Source organism: Numida meleagris, chromosome 1 (genome assembly GCF_002078875.1).
Source record: "Numida meleagris isolate 19003 breed g44 Domestic line chromosome 1, NumMel1.0, whole genome shotgun sequence".
In the NCBI taxonomy this organism is placed as follows: Eukaryota; Metazoa; Chordata; class Aves; order Galliformes; family Numididae; genus Numida; species Numida meleagris.
Window position 1 is genome coordinate 51,732,189 of NC_034409.1, and position 20,422 is coordinate 51,752,610.

Below are 20,422 nucleotides of genomic sequence, written 5' to 3' on the forward strand. Positions count from 1 at the left end.
AACAAAACTGTCACATCTTTCTTTATTACAGACAACAGTACATTTAGAGTCCATTAAAATCTTCCAGAGCAGCTTGCCCATGGATGACTTTCTTCCACGCACCCACGGAGATGACAAGGCTCAAAAAAAAATAAGAGAAAAACAAACCGAATGTCTCGATCTTCAATTAATGCCTTTAAATAACTTCTCTTACTACCATTAGAATGTAATGACAGAGAAGTCAAAACCCTGGCCTCTGAGCAGCACACCACTGCTGGCAAGAAGAAAGTGCCATCTGGATCCGGGATCTGCCCACAAGGGTGGTGGGAGGAGAAAAGTAAGCTTTACTTTTCCCTCCTTCCTTTGTGCTGGGGGGAATGGTGCATTAGCTTCTGGCAGAACAGAATGGGTGTGTAGAGAGCAGAATTTCGTATGCTATTCATATTTCACACTCAGAATCGCCGTGTCTCTGCCACAGGCCAAATCTTCCCCCCTCTGCAGGGCTTCCTGCCTCTCCTCACTAGTGTAAGAATAGAACATCACCTTTGCAGTCCTAAGGTGGTTGGTTCCTCATGGCACCCGCACATGGAAAGGAGTTTGCAGAACTCACTGCACATCCTTGAGAAGCCTATTTGGTTACTATCCATTGCAAAGAGCAGTAGGAGAGAACAAGAGAAAGGAAAAGCATGCAGCTTTGCTCTTACTTTCAGGAACCTGTCTCAGACAAACACGTTTACCTCAGCATCTCTGCTGACTGGGAGAACTTCCTAATCTAGGTTCCTCTTTTCCACACGTGGCAGACCTACATACTGGAGGACCCCAGCCCTGGGGTGTAGCTATGGAGTGTCCAGATGGTGCTAGCTATGCAGGAGCTCAAGGAATACGAAGAGGATAGAAGCCAGGGGAATACTCTTGTAGATCCTTGCAGCTGAGTTGCAGCGGTCCACCAAGCCAGGCAGCCACTACTACCAGCCTCTGCAAGGAGAGCTTACTGCAACCGCTCAGGTAGGGGATGAACAAATCACATGGACCACCACTAGGTCCAGACATCAGCTCTGACTTGCTCCTATTTCTTAAAAACGGTGTTGCAGAGAGTTCGGAGTGATCATCCTAAAAAACACCTGTCTCAGACCTCATGGGATGTACTCCAGGAAGACAGAGAGGAAGACTGAAATAAGCCAAAGCTTGAAGCATGAAGACAGCCAGCAGTGAGGTGAAGAGAACAGTGCTGGTGCTAACTCCTTCCCAGAGCACAAGGACAGGAGAGGACTGTTATTCCATTTGTAGTTATCTCCAGATGTTCAGCAGCCTTCCACTTGCCAGAGGGGAGTGGTGCATCCTGGGCGCTCAGCTGTTCACACAGAGTCACATGGCGATGTGGAAGGAGATTCTCTTCCCCACAACTCAGTATCCAAGTTGGGCAACAGAACTCTGCAGGGAAAAAAGGCAAGCAAGCAAGCAAAGAGAGGAATGCAGAGGTTGGCCCCAATCCAACCAGCTACTACCACCCAGAGCAGAGGAAGAATCCCAGGCTGGACAACACAGACAATCACATGTTTTTATACCAGTCTGCAAAGTCTTTTCCTCTGTGGCATACTGGCACGTTCAGGCATCATCAATGAGCTTTTCACCATTTGCATCCTCCTTCCCACTACCCTCTCTTTCACTTTCTCCTCCTTCTTCTTCTTCTGCCCCGTCTGTGTACGTGTCCTTCTGCCCATAGTTCAGAGTAGTGCGGGCAAGGTCCACCTCAATGGGAAAGACATCCGCGTCTCGAAGCACAGCATAGCAGTCGTCATAGTACTTGGACATTGTGGAGACAAAACGCTGGAGCTGGAACACGATGTCCTGCACTGTAATGGAAACACGTTGGGAACAAATCAGGTGAAACTCCTTCCCAAAAAAGAACGTGAAGGCTGTGATCAAGACACCCTCACCAGCAGGAGTCTCCCACTCATTAGTTCCATGCAGTGCCTGAGCACAGACACCTCAGGCACAGCCAATGATAGAATCACCAAGCTTGGAAAAGACCTCCAAGATCATCCAGTCCAACCATCCACCTACCACCAACATATCCCTGCTAAAACATGTCCCTTAGTACAACATTTAAATGTTTCTTGAACACCTTCAGGGACAGAGACTCCACCACCTCCCAGGGCAGCCCGTTCCAGAGCCTGACCGCTCTTTCAGAGAAGAAATTTTTCCCAACATCCAACCTGAATCTCCCACCCCTGGCACAACTTGAGGCCAAAGAAGGGTTCTTCAGCACAGACTGTTAAGGTGAACGAGGAGCATGAAGCCTGAAGCCATGTATACCCGAGCCTTCCAGGTGCTGGACACAGCAGAGGTACTCACCATGTTTCTGGTCTAGGAGCTCTATTTTCTCTAGCACGTCTTTCCTCATCTTGGCAAAACGCGTGCGAGCCTCCTGGCGGCAACGCAGGATAAGGCGGTACTCGTAGTTCCCGGTGCTGACTCGGTAGAGGGGCTCACCCAGAGCCTGGCAAAACACAGCACCACTTCAGAGACTCCCACAGCACTGCCTGAACACACAGTTTGCATACTGATGCAGACTTGCAGTGACCTTGGGTATTACAGCCCTCTCAGGAACTGCAGTCAGGAAGCAGGAAAGATTCTGAGCACAGCCACAGCAGCAAACCGGCAGTTACTGTGGCCATTCTGAAGGCCAAATATGCACCAGCCACAGTAAAGAAGAGTGTCACTACAAAATAAAACAGAACAGGCACCTTCCAAGCCAGCAGAGAGAAGTGGAAGGGCTTCTTAACTGAACTATTAAGACAGATACCATAAAAAAGGCAAGCCTAGAGCCTGAGGGATGTATTAATGTACATCAATCACACAGTAAACTCTGCACTTCAGTGCAAGTTTTACTCTGTGTGGATTGCATAATGTAGTGTATGTCTATACAGGGAATTCTGTGCTTTCTACAAACAACCCACCACAACACTTAATCCATTAGGGATGGGCCCATAAAGTGTCCCACAAAATAGTTTGGAGGGAAAAGTGTTAGGCCTGTCAGCTAAACAACATTCTTCTCTTGCACCTGCAAATCTAACATAAAAACCTATGTTACTCATTATGGCTTCGTAATGCACACTACATACCCAAAACCCAGAGATGTTACTCTGCTGGCCAAGACTCTCCCCTTCCCAGTTAGCACCAAAGATGTAACTAAAAGCTGAGTTAGGAAAGTTTTATTCATTCCTGGCACGGCGAAGTAGGAATTACAAAAAAAAAAAAAAAAATCAAATCCCTCCTCTGAGAACAATGCCTTGGATAAAACAGATCTTGCTTCTATACAGGGAAACTGGGTATGTAGGGGGCACCTTTAGCTATCTTAAACAGAGCTGCTAGGGATTACAGATGTGAAACTTTAAAACAGGCAGCAAGCTGTTACTGGAGAATGTCAATGGGTTTTTGTTTTTTTTTGGAAGTCTTCTGACTTTACACTTCTTATTTTTAGGAAAAAATATTCTTAAAAGAGATCCTTTAATCCATTTTTTCAGTGATAAATGCAGCCTTCATACTCTTTTTGTTGCTGAGAAGCTAAACCTCCATTTCTCAGAGGCAAGTCCAGAATTAATGGTAAGCTGTACACTAGACACAAATGGAATCTGTGAAGATAACACCTTAAACCTCCTTACACAAGCTAATATTATTTAGACACTGAGAGGCAACCACCGTGCACAGAAGCAGCAGATGAGATGACTGCTCCCTCTAGTATCCAACAGCGTTCTTGGGAGCTACTGTCAGTTTCCTTGGTAGTGTTTAAGGATTTCCAGGTTCTAATATGATAAGAACAAATGCATGCAGATCTTAGGATGTATTTGCTAGTGTGCCTGTGCATATCCAATTACAAGGCAGCGTGCATACAGAACCTACAGTAACAGAGGATGCAGTTTGCTACGCCACAGTACTGGTACTCACAATGCAGCTGTATTCTTCATCATCCATCTCTTTGACTTTCAGGCAGTAAGACTTCACAGGTTGTTTTTTTTTTTTTAAAAAAAAGCAGAACAAGAAGGGAATATTAGGGATTAGAAGCAATCCAACCATCACCCACAGCCATAGAGTTGTACCATTTCAAGCCTTCCTTCACTGCTGCAGCTAGGGACAGTGGGAAAAGCACAGTGGGATCAGGGCAGATTCAGCATTCCAGGTGGAAAGACAAACAGTTTAGAGAAAATGGTGGAAGAGGGAGAAGGGTCTTATTTACTGAAATAAAGCATTTGCTCCTGAAATCCAAGTATAACCTAGTAGGAGAAAAATCCTCCATTCAACTAATGCTTGGGAAAACACACTGCTGGAAAAACATGTGCAAAGTGCAAATAAGGAGGAGAAAAAAAGATGAGCTGTGGGAAGGATTGATATGGGAAGAGAAGCTGCCATTTTCACTTGCCTTAGGGCAGCAGTTCCAAATATTTCCCTCAGCTGATAAAAGCAAACAGATTACTACAATTATAGAAAAGATGCACTAAACAACCCCATGCTATTTATTTTTTTGTGTGTGTGTAGAAAACAAGGCATGAGTGGAAGAAAAAAAAAAAGCACGATCTAAATGAAAGCAAACATAATTTGGCTAAAGAAAGACAACTCCAAACTGCCTCAAAAACAGGGACCCTGACACTGGAGAGCTATTTAGGGGTGTTCAGGAGCACAAGTTCAATCGGAATTCTTTACAAATAAATACGGAAATTGATTTGGTCAGGTGGAAAGTAAGTCATCTGGATTCCAGGACGCTCATTTCATTGGTGAGAACTATGAGATCAAAAAGAGATGTTTGAACCGGAGTTATCTGTCAATAGGCAAAGAACTAGGGGAAGACAAAAGAAAGCATTCTCATGTTAACCATGGAAAGATGCACATGTGATCGTGCAGACTGCATGTGATTCTCAGGCTACGATTCTAGAAAATATAATTTCAACCAGCATTAAAAAAATAAGAGCAGCTCACCAAATATTCAAACTTGACATCCAGGTATTTTTTGATAGTCAGCCTTGTGTCAGGAATGGCTTTATTCAGATACGTGTTCAAGTCAGTCAGCATCTGCAAGGGAAATATCCTGCTGCTGAACCTAAGTTCAAAAAGCATGACTATAATTCATGAAGTCAAACCTTCTAATGAGCACAGGTCATGAGACTGTCTCGAGTTAACTCTTCTTTGAACTAGAACACATTGGAAAAAGAACGTTTGATCTTGATTCAGAATTGCCATCATTAGAAGACCTATTACAGTCGCTGGCAAGTGGTTCCAATGCTAGAAATGCATGCCTCACTTCTAGTCTGTATTTGTCCGCTTTTAATTCAACTTGTTTCTTTTGCAATTAGCCCTAGAAATTGCTCTCCTGGATTCAAGGATGCACTATCCAAGACTGTTCATGCAATGCAGCCATTAAAGTAGTGCTCAAATCAGTGTTTAATATCCTGTTTGCTGAACAAAATGAATGGCTCGCCTGATGGTTCGCTCAAATATGCTGAGCTCTCTTAAATTTAGTGACATTTTTATACCATCTTTTATGGGTACCAGTATCAGGGAAAGGACTCTAGGGACTACACTGATCAAACTACCCTCCCATTCCCAATAGACAGCAAGAGGCATATATTTATGTGCGGAAGTCAAAGGGCCAAGACTGATAAATTCACTATTTCACCTCTTAGGTTCTTTCTGAAGAGTTCCCTAAAGGAAAGCAATGACAGTTCTTCCCACAACAAATGATCTTTAAGATAACACCTTCAAATCCAGCCTTCTGTCTTTCTAGATACCCTCCTTCTCCAGACCCTTTACCGGTACGGTTAAATTCTTTACCGGCTTAATTGTTTTCAGAAGGTGAATCCCAAACTTCTCAATGTTGCGATGGGCATCAGCAAATTTCACAAAAGCTTCACTGGCAGCTGGTTGAGGCTCCCGTACACCGATGACAGAGAAAACGTCTCCAAATGCTGGGTGAGGGTAATAAATGCAAACAAATGGAACAAGGGGTTGGCCCAGGAGAAGAATCATGCTTCCAGTGTGGCAATTCCTTCCCAAAACCTTGCACTTAGCTAAGGGATGATGCTACGAATAATATACTAGAGCTTGGCAGGGCACTTCTTCAATGTCTCGTGTGAAACACAGGGCCTGTGTTAGCAACATGACTGCTAACACCAGGAGGACAGTCCTCCCCAGCTCACTTCTGCAACACTTAGCTTTCTTTGGGTGAAGGAATCATGCCTTCAAGGATCAACTGAAACTCTTGAAACCGGAGGTTAAAGATTTCTGTTCCCTTTGCTCACTTGTTACCTCTGTGCGTCTGGGATAGCTCAAAGAAAGCTCTGAGAAGGCTCTTGGTGTGCTCTGTCAAGCCTGTAACGAAGACAGAAAAAGACATTTGAGTCATTTCACTGAAACATAATGTTCCTCCCTGTATAGTATCTGATGGAAGACATAGCTTACCTTTGTACAGCTCTGCAGTCCTCTCTAGCTCCTCCAATCTCTTCACCAATCCATCTAAATGTAAGCAAAAATCAGAATACTGCATTACAATAGTCAAATCTAGGACTTGGCTAAGACCCGACTGACTGGAAAAACATCAGCTTTCTATCTTTGGCTCAAACTTCCCTCAAATCCAAAGCCTGTCCTCCAGTCTAACATGGGAAGATTTTAAAATGACTGCAAACTAGTTTTACAGTGTGAGGTCACTGTCTTTCAGCATGCGTTACATGGGTTCCCACCTTAAAGTAATTTGATCTTAGTTAACATTTAAACAGCCCCAAGGATCTAACATACATCACCTAGGAAGAGGCAATCACGACAACGAGGTATAGAAGAAGGAAAGAATTGTGAAGTAGTAATGTGGGACATACAAGTAATTATACAAAGCTGGTAAGCAAAGGAGGGCAAGTGCTCCCTTACAAAAATGTCCTTCTGGGCAATACTCACCATTGCAAAGTATGGCTCGGCTTAACCCCAGGGCATCTGCTGTCCCTGAGCTCATGTTCTCTACCAGTCGGTGCTTTACCTTCTTCAATACTAAAGGCCAAAAGAAAATTGCAAACCAGGATCAGGGTCATTTCTACAGGCACGAAAAGCACATTATCACACTTCATCCATTTCTCAGACACTGAATAAACTGGTTAGCCTCAGTCTAACTCACTATTGAGATACTGAGCAGCAGAATACCATAGAAACTTCAGTCCAGCTGCTGTGCACAGTACATCATTTACCTTGCCCATCTGTTTACTCTCACATCCTATATACCTAAATCAATAGAGGCCCAGTATTTCCTTTGGAAGACTATACCAATGAATCATCTCATTATAAGCCACCTATCATTGCATTTGTAATTTAATTTGCTGTATTACTTCAACTGAAGTCAGGATAACAGGCTGAAGGGAAGGTGAGTAGGATTTAATGCTCAGAATTATTTTTGCCTACTTACATCTTAATTAAACCTTAATTTTGTGACCTGTTGATGCAATTCATTTCTCTTTCTGGTGGCCATATTCTGCAAATTAGGCCCTTTTTAGAACCAGATGACTGAGCTACATATATTTAGGGGCAAACTTGCAGAAGCGTCAAGCACTTGCACCTCCTAAGAACATCAGCTGCAGCCAGTGTTCAACATCTCTGGAAAATATTCCATATTCTCACTGCACTTCTGTTTCACCAGAAATCCATGCCAGTTCTCAGCATTTCCCAGAATCCTCGTCAATTCATTGGGATGTTAAATTAACCACCATTAAAAGAAATGAAAGCAACAACAGTACAGAGATCTTTTAGGAAATTGAGAAATGTAGGCCATATAAAAGAGACAACTGTAAAGGCTTAGTTCAAAACAGATACTTTATTCAAGAAATAAAGCCTCACCTCTCTCCCCTAAAACATATGACTGCACAAAATCAGTGTGGATAGGTATTTCATCACAGTTCTAAAAGCTGAGGAACAGAACTGAGCGTCTTTCAACAGACATTTCAGCATACAGCTGAAAAATCTCAACAGGTCAGCATAATGTACATGTATTAAAAATAAACAGATCAAATGACTATCTAATTGAGTTTTGTTACCCATGCTTAATGCAACACAGAAAAACAAGCATGCTGCAACAACAGCCAAGCCTTAATTTAATTTTTAAGACTATTTCAAAAAGGCAAGGAGGGATTTTTTTAATCTTCTAATTCTCTTTGATAGTTTCAATTTGAAAATCATTCAGCTTGGAGGAAGAATGGAAACAGAATAGTACTTCAGTTCCACCTGTGACCAATCTTTCACCCCTCCATGTTGCTTTAACACTGTAGGGAGACAGAAACCACTACATCTTACCAATATCCAAAGACTTGCCCTGCTTTGGGTCAGCCTGAAGTTTGTTGTAGTGAATTGTCACTTCTCCCTGTAGGAAAAGCAAATTCAAAGCTGCTGTGCTGGAACCAAGTGACAGCAGCTTTCCTTCACTGATGGACAATACAACACAAACTATGACCCAGAAGCTCCAGTGGCCCCCTCCTACCTCTCACCTTTACCATCTGTATCATCTTGGCCACCTCCACCTTGGTCTTCCCTTTGACAGACTTGCCATTGACCCCTGTGATTTCATCGCCTGCTGCTACGGTCCCATCTAAGGCTGCTGGAGTGTTATCGAATACCTAGAGAAGGGGAGAAGAAGCACAAGCAGTCTGGAATCAGAAGGATAAGAAATAATGGTGCAGGGCTGAAGAACAAAAACCTGACAGCTACATTCCTCCTATTCAACTTGGTTGCACTTAGTACAGCTTGTGGTGAAGCATCATTTTGTCCCCTTTCCTAATTCTGAGGAGGGATGATCACCTTGTTCTCTCAGGAACTTCTTGTTTTCAAGACATGCCTCTTCATACGTAGGACTTAGTGTGTCAACACTGTTCCCCTGTGAATTCTAACATGTTCTCCAAGGAGAAGGATAATCTCAGAAATCTTAATTTAATTCTTCCGCGCATCCAACATGCTACGGTAATGAAATCTTATCTACTGTAAAGTAAGATTTCTCACACTTTGAGAGAAACAAATAGCACAGGGCTCTCTATGGTTTTGCCTCTCAAGCCAATGCCCTTTCATTTATTCTTCCTCCCCAGGTGCCCACCTGGACAATATAGAGACAGGGGCAGTACTGTGCTCCTCCCCCAATGCTGATCCCAATCAGATTCTGGGAGTCCTTCTTCAAGGTCACTGTCCCAGGTACAGTGGGGATCCCTCTAGAATGAGAAAGGGGGTAATGAAAAATGGAACAAGGCAGACAGGGCTGTATCCGTATGAAACAACTGTGGTATGTGTGTCAATAAAAACTGAACATATAATAGACATTGTACATTTTAATTAAGCACATTATCTTTATCATACAGTTTATCAGCACAGGACAAGAGAAAGACACTGAGCTATTGTTTCTGAGTCTGTGTGCATGGAGCGAAGGTAACACTGAATTTGTTTAGACTGTTTGAGCCGGTCTTTGTGCTAGAGTAAGAGATAAATACGTGCAACATAAATGAGACTCCATGCCAAAGTCACTGCTAGTTCCATAAAACTTTTTACTTATTCAGAACATTCAGTGTTCTCCTTACAAACCCATGGGCTTCAGAGGTTTTCTCCACTTATTGCTACCTCTTACTGTCTTACATTATAAACCATTTTTTTTTCTCCAGCTAAGGTCATTAATTCACTGAGGATCTGTCAGCACTACCTTGCAACGAGAAGCTCAGAGCAGTCCTTGGAAAGAGACACAAAGCGCTCTCATCTGCTCACAAGCACAGCAATGTCTCATCCCCATTCCCCAAGGCAGCAGGAAGTGAGGACTGAGCAGTGAGCCTGACTCTTCAACACGTCTCAGAATCATAGAATTGTTTGCTGGAAGGCAGCCTTAAAGGCCATCTAGTCTAACTCCCCTGCAATGGACAGGGACACCTACAGCTAAAACAGGCTGCTCAGAGTCCCTCCAGCCTGACCTTGAATATCTTCAGGCATGAGGCATCCACATCTCTGAGCAACCTGTTCCAGTGCTTCACTATCCTTATTTGAAAAAAAAAAAGTCTTCACATAAAGTATAAATCTCTCTTCTAGTCTGAAACCATTTCCCCTTGTCCTATCACAAGGGATCCTGCTAAAGAGTCTATCCCCTTTTTTCTTGTAGTCCCCCTTTAGATACTGAAAGGCCACTCTCAGGTCTCCCCACAGCCTTCTCTTCTCCAGGCTGAACAGCCCCAGCTCTCTCAACTTCCTCTCTCACAGGGAGGTGTTCCATGCCTTGGATCATTTTTGTGGCCCTCCTCTGGATATGCTCTAACAGGCCCACATCTCTCCTGTACTGAGGGCTCCACATTTGGACACAGTACTCCAGGTGAGGTCTCACAGTGCAGAGCAGAGGGGCAGGATTGATGCAGCCCAGGGCACAGTTGGCTTTCTCTGCTGCGAGGGCACACTGCTGCCTCATGTCTAGCTGCCATCTACCAGTACCCCAAGTCCTTTCTGTCAGTGCTGTGCTCCATCCTTACATCCCCCAGCTTGTATCGGCAGTGGGAGTAGCCATGACCCAGGTGCCAGATCTTGCACTTCACTTTGTTGAGCCTCACAAGGTTCTCCTGGGCCCACTGCTCGAGCCAGTCCAGGTCTCTCTGGCCTTGCCAGCAGCAGGGAAATCTATCTGCTGCCATCTGGTTCTGGTTGTGAAGACTATTTCTATTGTTAGCAAAAAAAGAAAAAAGAAAAGAAAAAAAAAGAAAACAGGAAAAGATGAGTGCCGTACTCACAGCTTATCTTCCTCAATATCATAATCCAAATCTGCAAACATTGTTTTCACTAACTGGAACCTGACTCTCTGAAAGCGCTTGCAGCGAACTCCCTGGGAAGAAAGGACATAGAGAAACCCTGTAAGCCCACAGCCTCTGCAGGTGACCACGGGCACCAACCTCAACCCCCACCCCCTCTATTTCTGAATGACAAATCGTGCCCTCCTCTGATACTGGGGATGAAACAGGGGCCAGGTGCCTGCATGCTTTGCTCCACCGCGCCCCAGGCGCAGCACCACAGCCGCCGGCAGCCCACGGGTCCGCTCCCCGCGGACACTCCAGCTTTGTTCTCGGTTTCCTAGCAACTGACGTAACCCCCCGATGCCTATCTCCCGCAGAAGGCCCCGCTCTCCCCGCTCGCCGCTCCCGTGCTACCAGGCCCGGGCCCCGCGCACTGCCCCGCGGCTCGGTCACGCTGCCGCCGCCCGCCCCACATCAAAGCCGAGACCTTTGGCGGCGGCCGGGCCGACCTCCCCGCGCCCCACGAGTGGCGCCGCTGCTCTCGTCACTGCGCCGATGACCTCACACCTCAGGTACCCTCCCGTCGCCTCAGCCGGGCTCGGGCCCAGGCCCGACGGCGTTGCCAGGGCAACGGCGGTGCGAGGGGGCGGCCTGGTGGTCCCGTGGCTCACCGGAAGTGACCGTCCGGCGCGCGGCCCTACCGCTGTCAGCCCGCTGACGCGTCGCCGCCGGGGACGACCGGAAGCGTCCGGCCAGGCCCCGCCCCCTCCGCTCGCCTTGCGTTGCCATGGGGACGCTCCCACCGCCATCTTGAGAGTGGCGCACTCGCCATTTTGAGAGTGGCGTGGTGATGCTCCCTTCTCTCGGCTGTTCAAGGCTCTGAACCGTCCCAACAAGCGACCCTTCGGCCATCACAGCACCATGACCTGTCCTGCCGCCGTTATTAGGTGAGCTACCTCAGCTCTTTGGTCAGCAGCAATACCCCTAAGCGTGCTCACACAGATAATAAAACTATTTCTTGCACTTTCCACTTGAAAACAAACAAGCAAACAAAACAGACGCATATCCATTAAATGTGATGTACCCCATACCAATGCACCCAGCACTGACCTGCAGTGGGAGGCAGAAAGGCAGTTGTGAAGGGGCACACGTACTGGTGATGAAAGCAGGGACACAAAGGGCTTTGAAACGGGTTGGCACGATCGCTGCCGCTGCTGGCAGGCCAATGGGAGCTGTGGGAGCAGTGCTCTGAAAGGCAGGCAGCGCAGCTGCAAGCAAAACCGCCGTGCCGCCATACGTGTTTTTCTTCTCAATCACATCTGTGGGGGGAGCAGTTGGGTGTTCGGATGGATTTTCATAGTGACCAGCAGCAACGACGATGACCTCTTGCAGTCTGAGAGGGTGGGTAGTGTTTGCACCACAAACTTAAGCATCAAAGCACCACTGTGTCGGAGTACAAGAGCAAGAGTGCCGTGCTCGATGCAACCCAGGATACAGGTGGCCCTCCTGGCTGCCTGGGCACACTGCTAACTCATGTTCAACTTGCTGTCGACCAGGATCCCCCTATCATTTCCCCTTCCTTGCTCCAGCTCCATCAAGCGGGGCTTGGCAACCCCAGGAGGTTACACCAGCCGCCCATCTGGGATTCATTCCTAAGCGAGGAGCTCCTCCGTGTGGGCGCTACCAAGAATGGCTGCGGGAAGGCAGCGTGCCTCACGGGCTCTGCTTTTGTGCTTCTCCACTGTTGTGTGTATATTGTATATGCCCCTCACTCTGTCCCTGAAGCATCCCTGAAGTCTTTGTACACGCGTGCTGGGTGACCCTGCCTTTTGTGTGCAGTCAATCCAATGTGTTTGGGCTTGACTGGATGCACTCTGCATGAGATGGAGAATGATCTGCGTGTGCCCTAGGGCTGTGTCTGCCTCAGTACTAGAAATCCAGCAGATCACCTCAACCCGAGGGGGAAAAGTAATGACAATGATCCTCTGAAATAAAATTAAAAAACCATAGTGCTTACTGTCTACCGGTACAGTTTGGATCAAGAGATCTCAGCAAGTACAGAGTTTTTCTCCGCCTTTAGATATGCGACGCAGCGAAGTCAGCCCAGGCTCCGAGAGTCAAACTCTCTTCTGCTTGTCTTTCATCACATGTAATAAGGAGCCTGCAAGCAGATCACACGCTGCATGACTAGTTGGCTTCTTGGCACTCTGATGTATTTCTCTGCACTGAGTCTCCGCTGAATTTTGTTTTTCTGGCTGCTTTTCTGCTGCTGTTGTCAACTTAGAGTCAACATGACTAACGCTGAGCTAACATCCTCCCCAGTCGCTGTCCTTCAAGCATGTTTTCTGTTCTGGGGGATAAGTATGGGGATTATGTTCTCCCTCTCAGGCCAACCCCTGCCTGATACTTCACAGCTTGCCTGCGCTATCATCGCCCTGCTTCTGCTGGCTGCATATCTCTACATGGTACAGGTATGAGGGTGCTGGCCCCACTAAGGTGGGATAGTGGGACAGTCATGTGCAAACTTATCACATGCCAGGGTGTCTGCTGTTAGCTCATGCATCCTGGAGCTACAAACTCAGAAAGGAAGGGCAACCTCTCTGGGCAGCCTTGTCCGCTAGAAGGTCCAACTGTTAGTTAGATCAAGGCATTAGCCATGGAAATGCAATATTAGCAACCTGGAAAAACAGCAATGTAAAACCTAACTGAGTTTCTAAGACCCTGCAGGTGGAAAGTGTGGGACCTTGGCCTTTGCACACCACGGACACAATCACAGTTTTTTGCACGATCTAGAAGGACTGTCCAACTTGCAAGGTGCTACCAAAGCTCATGGTGCTTGGGTTGAGCCCTTAGGGTGTGGAGCCCTGCGGTGAAAGAGCGATGGGGCATATAGGGGGCCACATTTCATGAGCAGTGGCAGAGTGGAGGGTGGGAAACAGGCAGAAATTTGCCCTCATTATGCCTGGGTCTAACATGCCCAATTACCCCATCCTCTCCTCACCTCCTTGATGTAAAAGACTCTTGTTGAGAGTGGCCATAATTCACAGTGAGCACCCTGCCTCCCCCTTACTCCCTTCACACCCGCTGCTCTCCATTTTCCTTCCAGAAAAAATTGTGTCTTTGATGAAATTAAATGGCTCAGTCAAAGAACCCCTCAAATGGTTGGGGACCCCTGCACTTGGCCACCCTTGCCCACTTCCCAGCTCTATTTCTGGCTGAGTTTGGAGTTTAAGTGGGCTGACCTTGTGCCCCAGCTGCCCTGGGGGTCAGTGATGAAAGCGGATGGAGGCTTCACAGTCAGGTCTCTTGTGTGTGACTCTTTTGTTCCCCGGACAGGGGTGTGCAGTGCCTTGGACAGTGCTTAATTGTTCGGGGGCACTGCTTTACCCGTCATGCCCTTCCCCGGGTGGCCCCAGCCCTTCTTGCTCATGCGTGGGAGGGAGGCAGCTTCTCCACTTGGGGTAGGGAGGAGGAAGCACAGTCTGGGTTGCTCGGCATCATTTCTGGCTGTTTATTAATCCATGTAATAAATCTCAGAGTGCCAGGAAGCAAAAATAAAAATAAGAAAAAAGAGGAATTCCTGGCATCATTCACAAATCCTGTTTGTCACTGGGTGCATCCTCCCTTGTCCTGTTGCTTAGTCCATCTGTCATGCTTCATGGATGTGCCCCGGCACCAAGACCTGAGGGAAACAAGGCTGGGCTTAGCCTGAAAGGAGGTGGTGGGCTTGTGACAGGGAGTGCAGAAGCCCTGGGTTGGGACATATTGGCAAGACAAGGTGGTGTGAGAAAGTGAGTCCAAGACTGGAGGTGTTGATGCTCCTGGAAAACTTTGCTAGGCCCGGGCTGAGCACCCACACCTGGCAGTGCCCTGACAATGTGCAGTGGGTTTGCTGTAGTTATGCAGGGGAAGGATGCCAAACAGCCTTTGGAGCTGATGATAAAGAGCTGAAGGCTTGCAGAAATCCATGATGGAGGTAGATGAGCATGTGGGAAGCTTTGTACCACTCAGTACCTCTTTGATGCTCCCTCAGCATCTTTCTTTTTGCAGCGAGCCCTTCCCGTGCCTCACATCTTCATTGCAGCTGGAGTCTGGGGCAGAATACTGCATAGCAGGCCCTCCTCTCTGCCGTTTCGGTGAGTGACTGTGCAAAGGAAATGGATAAAAGGAGTGGAGGGTCAGGGTTTAATTACCCTATTGTGTGCAGAGATGAGTGATGGACAGAGACTGTCAGTGGGTCACCGATTAGCTGCCATGGAGCAGACAGAGGAGGGGGAAATCGTGACAAGCCCCTGGGACAGTGCAGTGTTGGGGATAGCCGAGTGATAGTGAGACATGGAGATGGCAGCTCAGAATGGGAGACCCTTTTTCACTGAGTTGCTCCCTCAATCCTTCCGCTTTGTTCCTGCCTCCATAAGGAGCCCCGTGGACTCCAAACTCTCTGCTGGGCCCTGGGTGCTTCAATGTCCTGGGTGTGAGGGCTGCTTGGGTGGTGGGTCCTCTGGAGGGATGGAGAATAAGGTGAGTCATTGCCACCAACTGCATGAGCTCTCATGTCCTGGTGAGGTGGAGGCAAGGAAGGAGGGAAGGGAGGCAGGAGGGAAGGTAAGGAAGAAGGCTGAAGGAGGTGGCTGCTGGTGGGTGAGGTGTGGTACAGGTAGGGCTGCTCTGTCCAGATGTGAAGGTCTCCTGCAGAGAGATCTGCCCAGGAATCCTGTCTGAATCCCCACAGTCTCATCATGGCCTGCCTTGGACATGGCTGAATGTCTCAGGTAATAAATCACTCTCCCCATACCAGTTCTGACATCTGTTGGCTCTAGGGCTGAGAGACCAGAGTGATTCTTTTGGCAGAGCTGGTGACCTGTTTTTGTGTAAGATGGCAGAAGTAACAAATTTCTATAACTCTTACCCCTTTTGCTCCCAACCCCTCATCCTACAAACTGCCCAGTTTCCCTCTCCTACACCCTCAACAACTTGATCCACTTGTCCCCAATCCTGCCCTCAGTCCTGCCACACAATATCACACCTAACCATCTTCCACCAGTCCTATTACCTTTGTCTCAAGGCTCCTCTTTCTTCCTCTTTTTCCTACAAACCCTCTACACATCCTCTTAGGGATTCTGGCATCCGCAGTTGACCTCCGAGGTCCAGCTTTCCACGTTCCCTCTCCCTTTCACCTCTGCTTCTCCCTTTCTTGCCTTTCTCTCCTCACTCATCTTTTACCTCTCTTTCCTGTCCCCTTCATCCCTCATGTCCCAGGGCTGTTTGCATGAATCATCTCTGAAATCATGAGATCACTGTTTTTTTCTGTCTCTCTGTCAGTGGGAACATCACATTAAGGAGCGTGGAGAAGTGACCGGGGGCCATTGGGGTGATGCTGGCACCCCCTCTCCTCACTCTTCCTACCCCCCTCTTCTTCTGTATCAAAGGAAGCTTTGTTGTCCAAAAGCAGAAAAAGAAAAGCAGATAAAAAGGCGGAACATGTGATCTCATTGGCTTTATTTAGACATCCAGCTAACCCGCCTCTCCTTTCTAGATTCATCCAAAATTATCTAAGTAAAAAACCATAATCCATCTTCAGGTTTCTAATTTGTGAAAGAGATGGCGGTAAGTTGTTTTTTTCCAAAGAGGTTTCAGCAGCTAAACTCCTGATCTCCACAAGGTGTTAAGATGAACCCAACAGGGCTTGCTGTCAGCAGGGTGATGTCTTTGACTGCAGCAGTCTTGACTGCAAAACTGTGGGGTGCGACCTGGTGGACCAGAGAGAAGCAAATCCTTTTCCTTGTTTCACCATTGCTAAGTGAGGTGTTTCTTAGAGGATCCAGAAAAATTGCATTGCTCAGTGCGATGAAAAATTGCATTGCTTCAGTGGGGGCACTGCTTAGTGAGGTCAATGGCTTTAGCATTAGGCACACAACGTTTGCATTCTTGAGTTTCTGGATCAGCTAGGGCCTTCCTTATCGACCAGGGCTAAATTCTCCATCTCAGAATGCTTTATTTGCCTTTTGTGATGGGAATCATCAGTGATTTTCTGCTGAGTGTGACTAAACTGCCCCTGTGAGCACCCTGTGCAATGGAGCTGCTCTGGGAGCAGTAGGGCATGGCTGGGATTGAAGTAAAGATCTGTGTCTGTGTTAGGATTCATTTAGATGTTATCAAGCCAAGAGACAGGAAGAGGATTATTATATATTTGTTAACTGTTACACAGTAGACAGGCTCAATGCTTTACAATGAAAGCTGCTCTGCATGCAGTTTTGAAACAGATGTGGTTGTCTTGGCGCAAATCTTTATTATGGACACAGTCATATGAATGTAAGAGTTTGGTTAGTGTGCTATTTTCATGACGTTTTAATCAGCTTGGTTTAGAAATCCACCAGGCAAGAAGTCCTTCTAATGTGGGATTATAATAGCTCTTTTATCTGTTTAGTCTGTTCCCATTCTCTACAGGAATAAAAATTTTCTGTATAAAGTCTTACATCCACAGCTTTGAACGTATGTTTGTCGGAGGCCTCTTTCTGTGTCAGGTTGAAGTATAGAGATTGTTTCAAAGGCCTACTAAAATAATTAAGGAGCTGCATGGGAGAATGGTGCAGAAAGCATGGCAGATGGAGTCAGGGAGTGTACGTCCTGTTCACCTAGAGTACAACGCAGACTGAGATTGAGCTGGGACAAAGGGCAGTCAGAGGAGCAAAGAGGGTCTGTAGAGAAGAAGACAAGAAGAAAGGCGGAGGAGAAACATTTGCTTCATGTAAGAATGAAGAATTTGTTTATTTGTTTGTTTGTTTGTTTGCAGAAGGCAGTGTCAATGAAGGATACACCAAAGTGCTCCCAATCCAAAAGGCAGGGAATTTGTCTGGGAAAGTGTTTCTGCTGTGGGAGAATGGCCATCATGGAAGTTGCAGTGACTTCAGCATCACGTGAACTTTTATGCATCTATATATGTGCATGTAAAATGACTCAGTGAAGCAGTATGTGCAAGGAGGAGGCTATAGCTAGAAGGATGTCTGTGGGAATACTTGAGGGATAATTTAATGGGGTGTGGGAAGACATTACGTCCATGGGGTTTTGCCAGAGCTTTACTGTGGTGCAGGGTAGAAAGATACTGCTGTGCGCGTACTGGGAATTGTTGCTGTGGGAAGCAGAGGGGTTTCGCTTAGAAAACGAAGGCTATGTTAAACTGAGATATTCTTGACTTGGAAGGTGTCATGTGTCAGTAGGCAGCACTGAAGGGTTACACTGGTGAGAAGAGAAAAATTTTCTTGCAGTGCATCTTTGTGCACAACAGGATTTACAGCAATGGCTCAGACATTACAACCTCTCCAACAACAAGTGTTGGCTCCAGCTTACAAGATGCAAAATCAATAGGTATGTAGGCAAGATAGTGACTTTTTCTATCTTTTTAAACTAAATGCAGAGTTCCTATAGAGGTCTAGACCCACTGTAGCCACCACTGGACTCTTGCCAGTTCTGAGTCCCCATCTTTTGCTTTTTCTGAAAGAGGCACCGTGACTCCATTCGTAAGACATTTCCATTAGCATGTTGGGCTGATTCAACTTATATCCTGCCCTGTTGTGTCTGACTCATTTTTCCCCATCTCCAGAAGAAGCCTGAAGGAAAGCAGAGGGCCCTTCACATAGATGCTCAAGGTCTCAATCAGATAATAACTGAAGAAATATTTGCCATGACTGCGCTATGGTCATTTTTTGCCATTCCTTAGTCACTTGGCAGCCAATGGAGAGAAGAGGCGAGAGCAGGGTGGGGGAGAGTAAATGAGACAGAGGGACAAGAACAAAAGATTTCTTTGTGGTGCAGAGAGAGAGAAAAGGGAAAGCATCACCAAATGCCCAGAAGCCATCTTTGTAACAAGAGATCTATTCTCTCTGCTTCTTGGAAAACAAGTTGGAGTAAAAGGCCCTGGTTGAATTAACCCTTCACAGAGGCAACTTACTGAGCATGAAGGAAAGAGGCATGGCCATGAGAGGCGTGATCTGTGTGGTGAGGTAGTGGCACTGGTCCTTGAGCAATTTAAAGCAAGGATTGGTTGTCTGGGAAAAGGAGGTGGGGATGACGTTTTGTGGTTTGACCATACCAAAGATCTAAAATGTCAGATGTCCTTTCTTCACAGAAGCTTTGGTTTTGGCAAAGATCTTTAGAGGGGTTTTTGCAGCATATGAGGCAACAAATCTTTTCCATGGACATTTTTTTCTTGGTTGGCACATAGGACTGTGCAGAAGGAAAGGAAAACATTCCCCCTCAAAATACATTTTACTCCAGCATAATCTTGTCCAAGAAACCTCAGTGAATTTACCTCCTGTCACTGCCCTTCAAAAATTCCATTCTTGCATGCTGCATCTCTCTTGTTCATGTCTTAGACCTTCCCTTGGCTGAGCAGAGCAATTTTACTGGAGTTATGGGTTCCCTATAGAAATGAATTGAAGGTAAACAAAGTCCTCCATCCTTGAAGAAACAGTCAGTTTTTTCATCATGAATGCTCTCTCTTAGCCCCCTTCCCATCCTTTCTAAGAAACTTCCTCTTTCACTGTGCAGACACCTTTGAGTGAAATATGACTTCAGTAATGATAACATGAGAAAAAAAGATACAGCCATGGAAAGACACTGTGAACCTATTTGGAGATCAAACATGGGATATCAGTGTATGTGAGATCGTTCTGTATCTGAGCTTGCTCCAAGTGCTCTGTCAATTAAAAGAAGTGAGACAGCCAGGTCAGAAATAAAGGCTTTTTATCTCCATGAAAATACAGAAGGAACGGCACCCTGCTTCTGGAGCCTCATCCCACAGAGCCAAGCAAAGGGAAGCAAAGGACAGATTGGAAATGAATACAGAACGGGAGCAGTGTCCAGCCATGGATCAGCCATGCCCCTGGGCGCTGATGGGGTAGATGCCATGGGTGCCCCCTGAGCCCGCAGTCAGGTGGGCTGCAGAGCGGATGTGAGATGCACACAACATTACGCCTGTGCTTTCGTAAATTACTGATCACATGGGACTTGTGCGCCTGTGTTTGAGAAGTGCTTTGAAAACAACTAGGAAATTCATACAGCCACAGAACTCTGCAGTCTCCCGGCACTCCCCCACTCCCTGACTTTCTCCCTCCCTTTTGCCTCCTTTCTATGTCTCTCTTTGTCTTACTGAGATGGTAACCACAAAGACTGGAGTTGAGTTTTGCTCCCACTAAACTCATCCTGGGCCCTGGGGTGTTTGTCTTGGCATCTGGTCTTGGCATCCAACCTACCTGTGCTGCTCAGGCCACCTGTGCTGTGCCATGTCCCCTGCAGCCCTACCAGAGAAATCCTCGAGTTCAGTCTCAAGATAGACTGAAGGAAATTTACCCAGAGGGGATACTAAATATGATTAAACCCATTCCTCAACAGGATTTTCACTACTGCAGTTCTGAGTCCTGCAGGAAATAACTCTCTTGGCACTCACTCCCATTTCAATACCTGACTGGCACTTACTGGCACTTACTGGGGTCCCTTCTAAGGTCAGAAGGTCAACCTGATGTAGTGTCTGATCTAGTGAGTGGCAACCCTTCCCACAGCAGGAGGTTGGAACTGAATGATCCTTGAGGTCCCTTCCAACCCAAGCCATTCTATGATTCTATGATTCTATGATTCTATGATTCTATGATTCTATGATTCTATGATTCTATGATTCTATG

At 46.6% G+C, this 20,422-nt stretch overlaps 2 protein-coding genes across 7 annotated transcripts in view; one reads left to right on the top strand and one right to left on the bottom strand.

Annotated features, from left to right (window-relative positions):
- Window positions 1-11,518, bottom strand: PICK1 (protein interacting with PRKCA 1). Of its 4 annotated transcripts, none has more exons than XM_021385236.1 (13): window positions 11,417-11,518; window positions 10,746-10,837; window positions 9,089-9,200; window positions 8,490-8,618; window positions 8,299-8,365; window positions 6,919-7,008; window positions 6,433-6,486; window positions 6,280-6,342; window positions 5,806-5,939; window positions 4,954-5,046; window positions 3,928-3,978; window positions 2,335-2,479; window positions 1-1,832 (listed from the first exon to the last, which is right to left on the bottom strand). In XM_021385236.1, exons 2-13 carry the CDS (start codon window positions 10,784-10,786, stop codon window positions 1,585-1,587), a joined length of 1,227 nt encoding a protein of 408 aa, XP_021240911.1. In that variant the 5' UTR covers window positions 10,787-10,837; window positions 11,417-11,518; the 3' UTR covers window positions 1-1,584. The 4 variants fall into 4 exon arrangements, with proteins under 4 accessions (XP_021240911.1, XP_021240932.1, XP_021240924.1 ...); XM_021385257.1 differs by lacking the exon at window positions 10,746-10,837 and adding an exon at window positions 10,491-10,674 and having other exon boundaries at window positions 11,233-11,493; XM_021385249.1 differs by having other exon boundaries at window positions 11,233-11,493.
- SOX10 (SRY-box 10) overlaps window positions 11,205-20,422 on the top strand; it is a 34,516-nt gene continuing 25,298 nt past the window's right edge. Inside the window, exons 1-4 of one of the 3 annotated variants that reach the window (XM_021385213.1) lie at window positions 11,205-11,317; window positions 11,622-11,692; window positions 13,134-13,216; window positions 14,796-14,881. The gene's annotated coding sequence lies outside the window, so the exon portion shown is untranslated. The remainder of the gene's footprint in view (window positions 11,318-11,621; window positions 11,693-13,133; window positions 13,217-14,795; window positions 14,882-20,422) is intronic. The other 2 variants (XM_021385208.1, XM_021385223.1) reach the window with 2 other exon arrangements.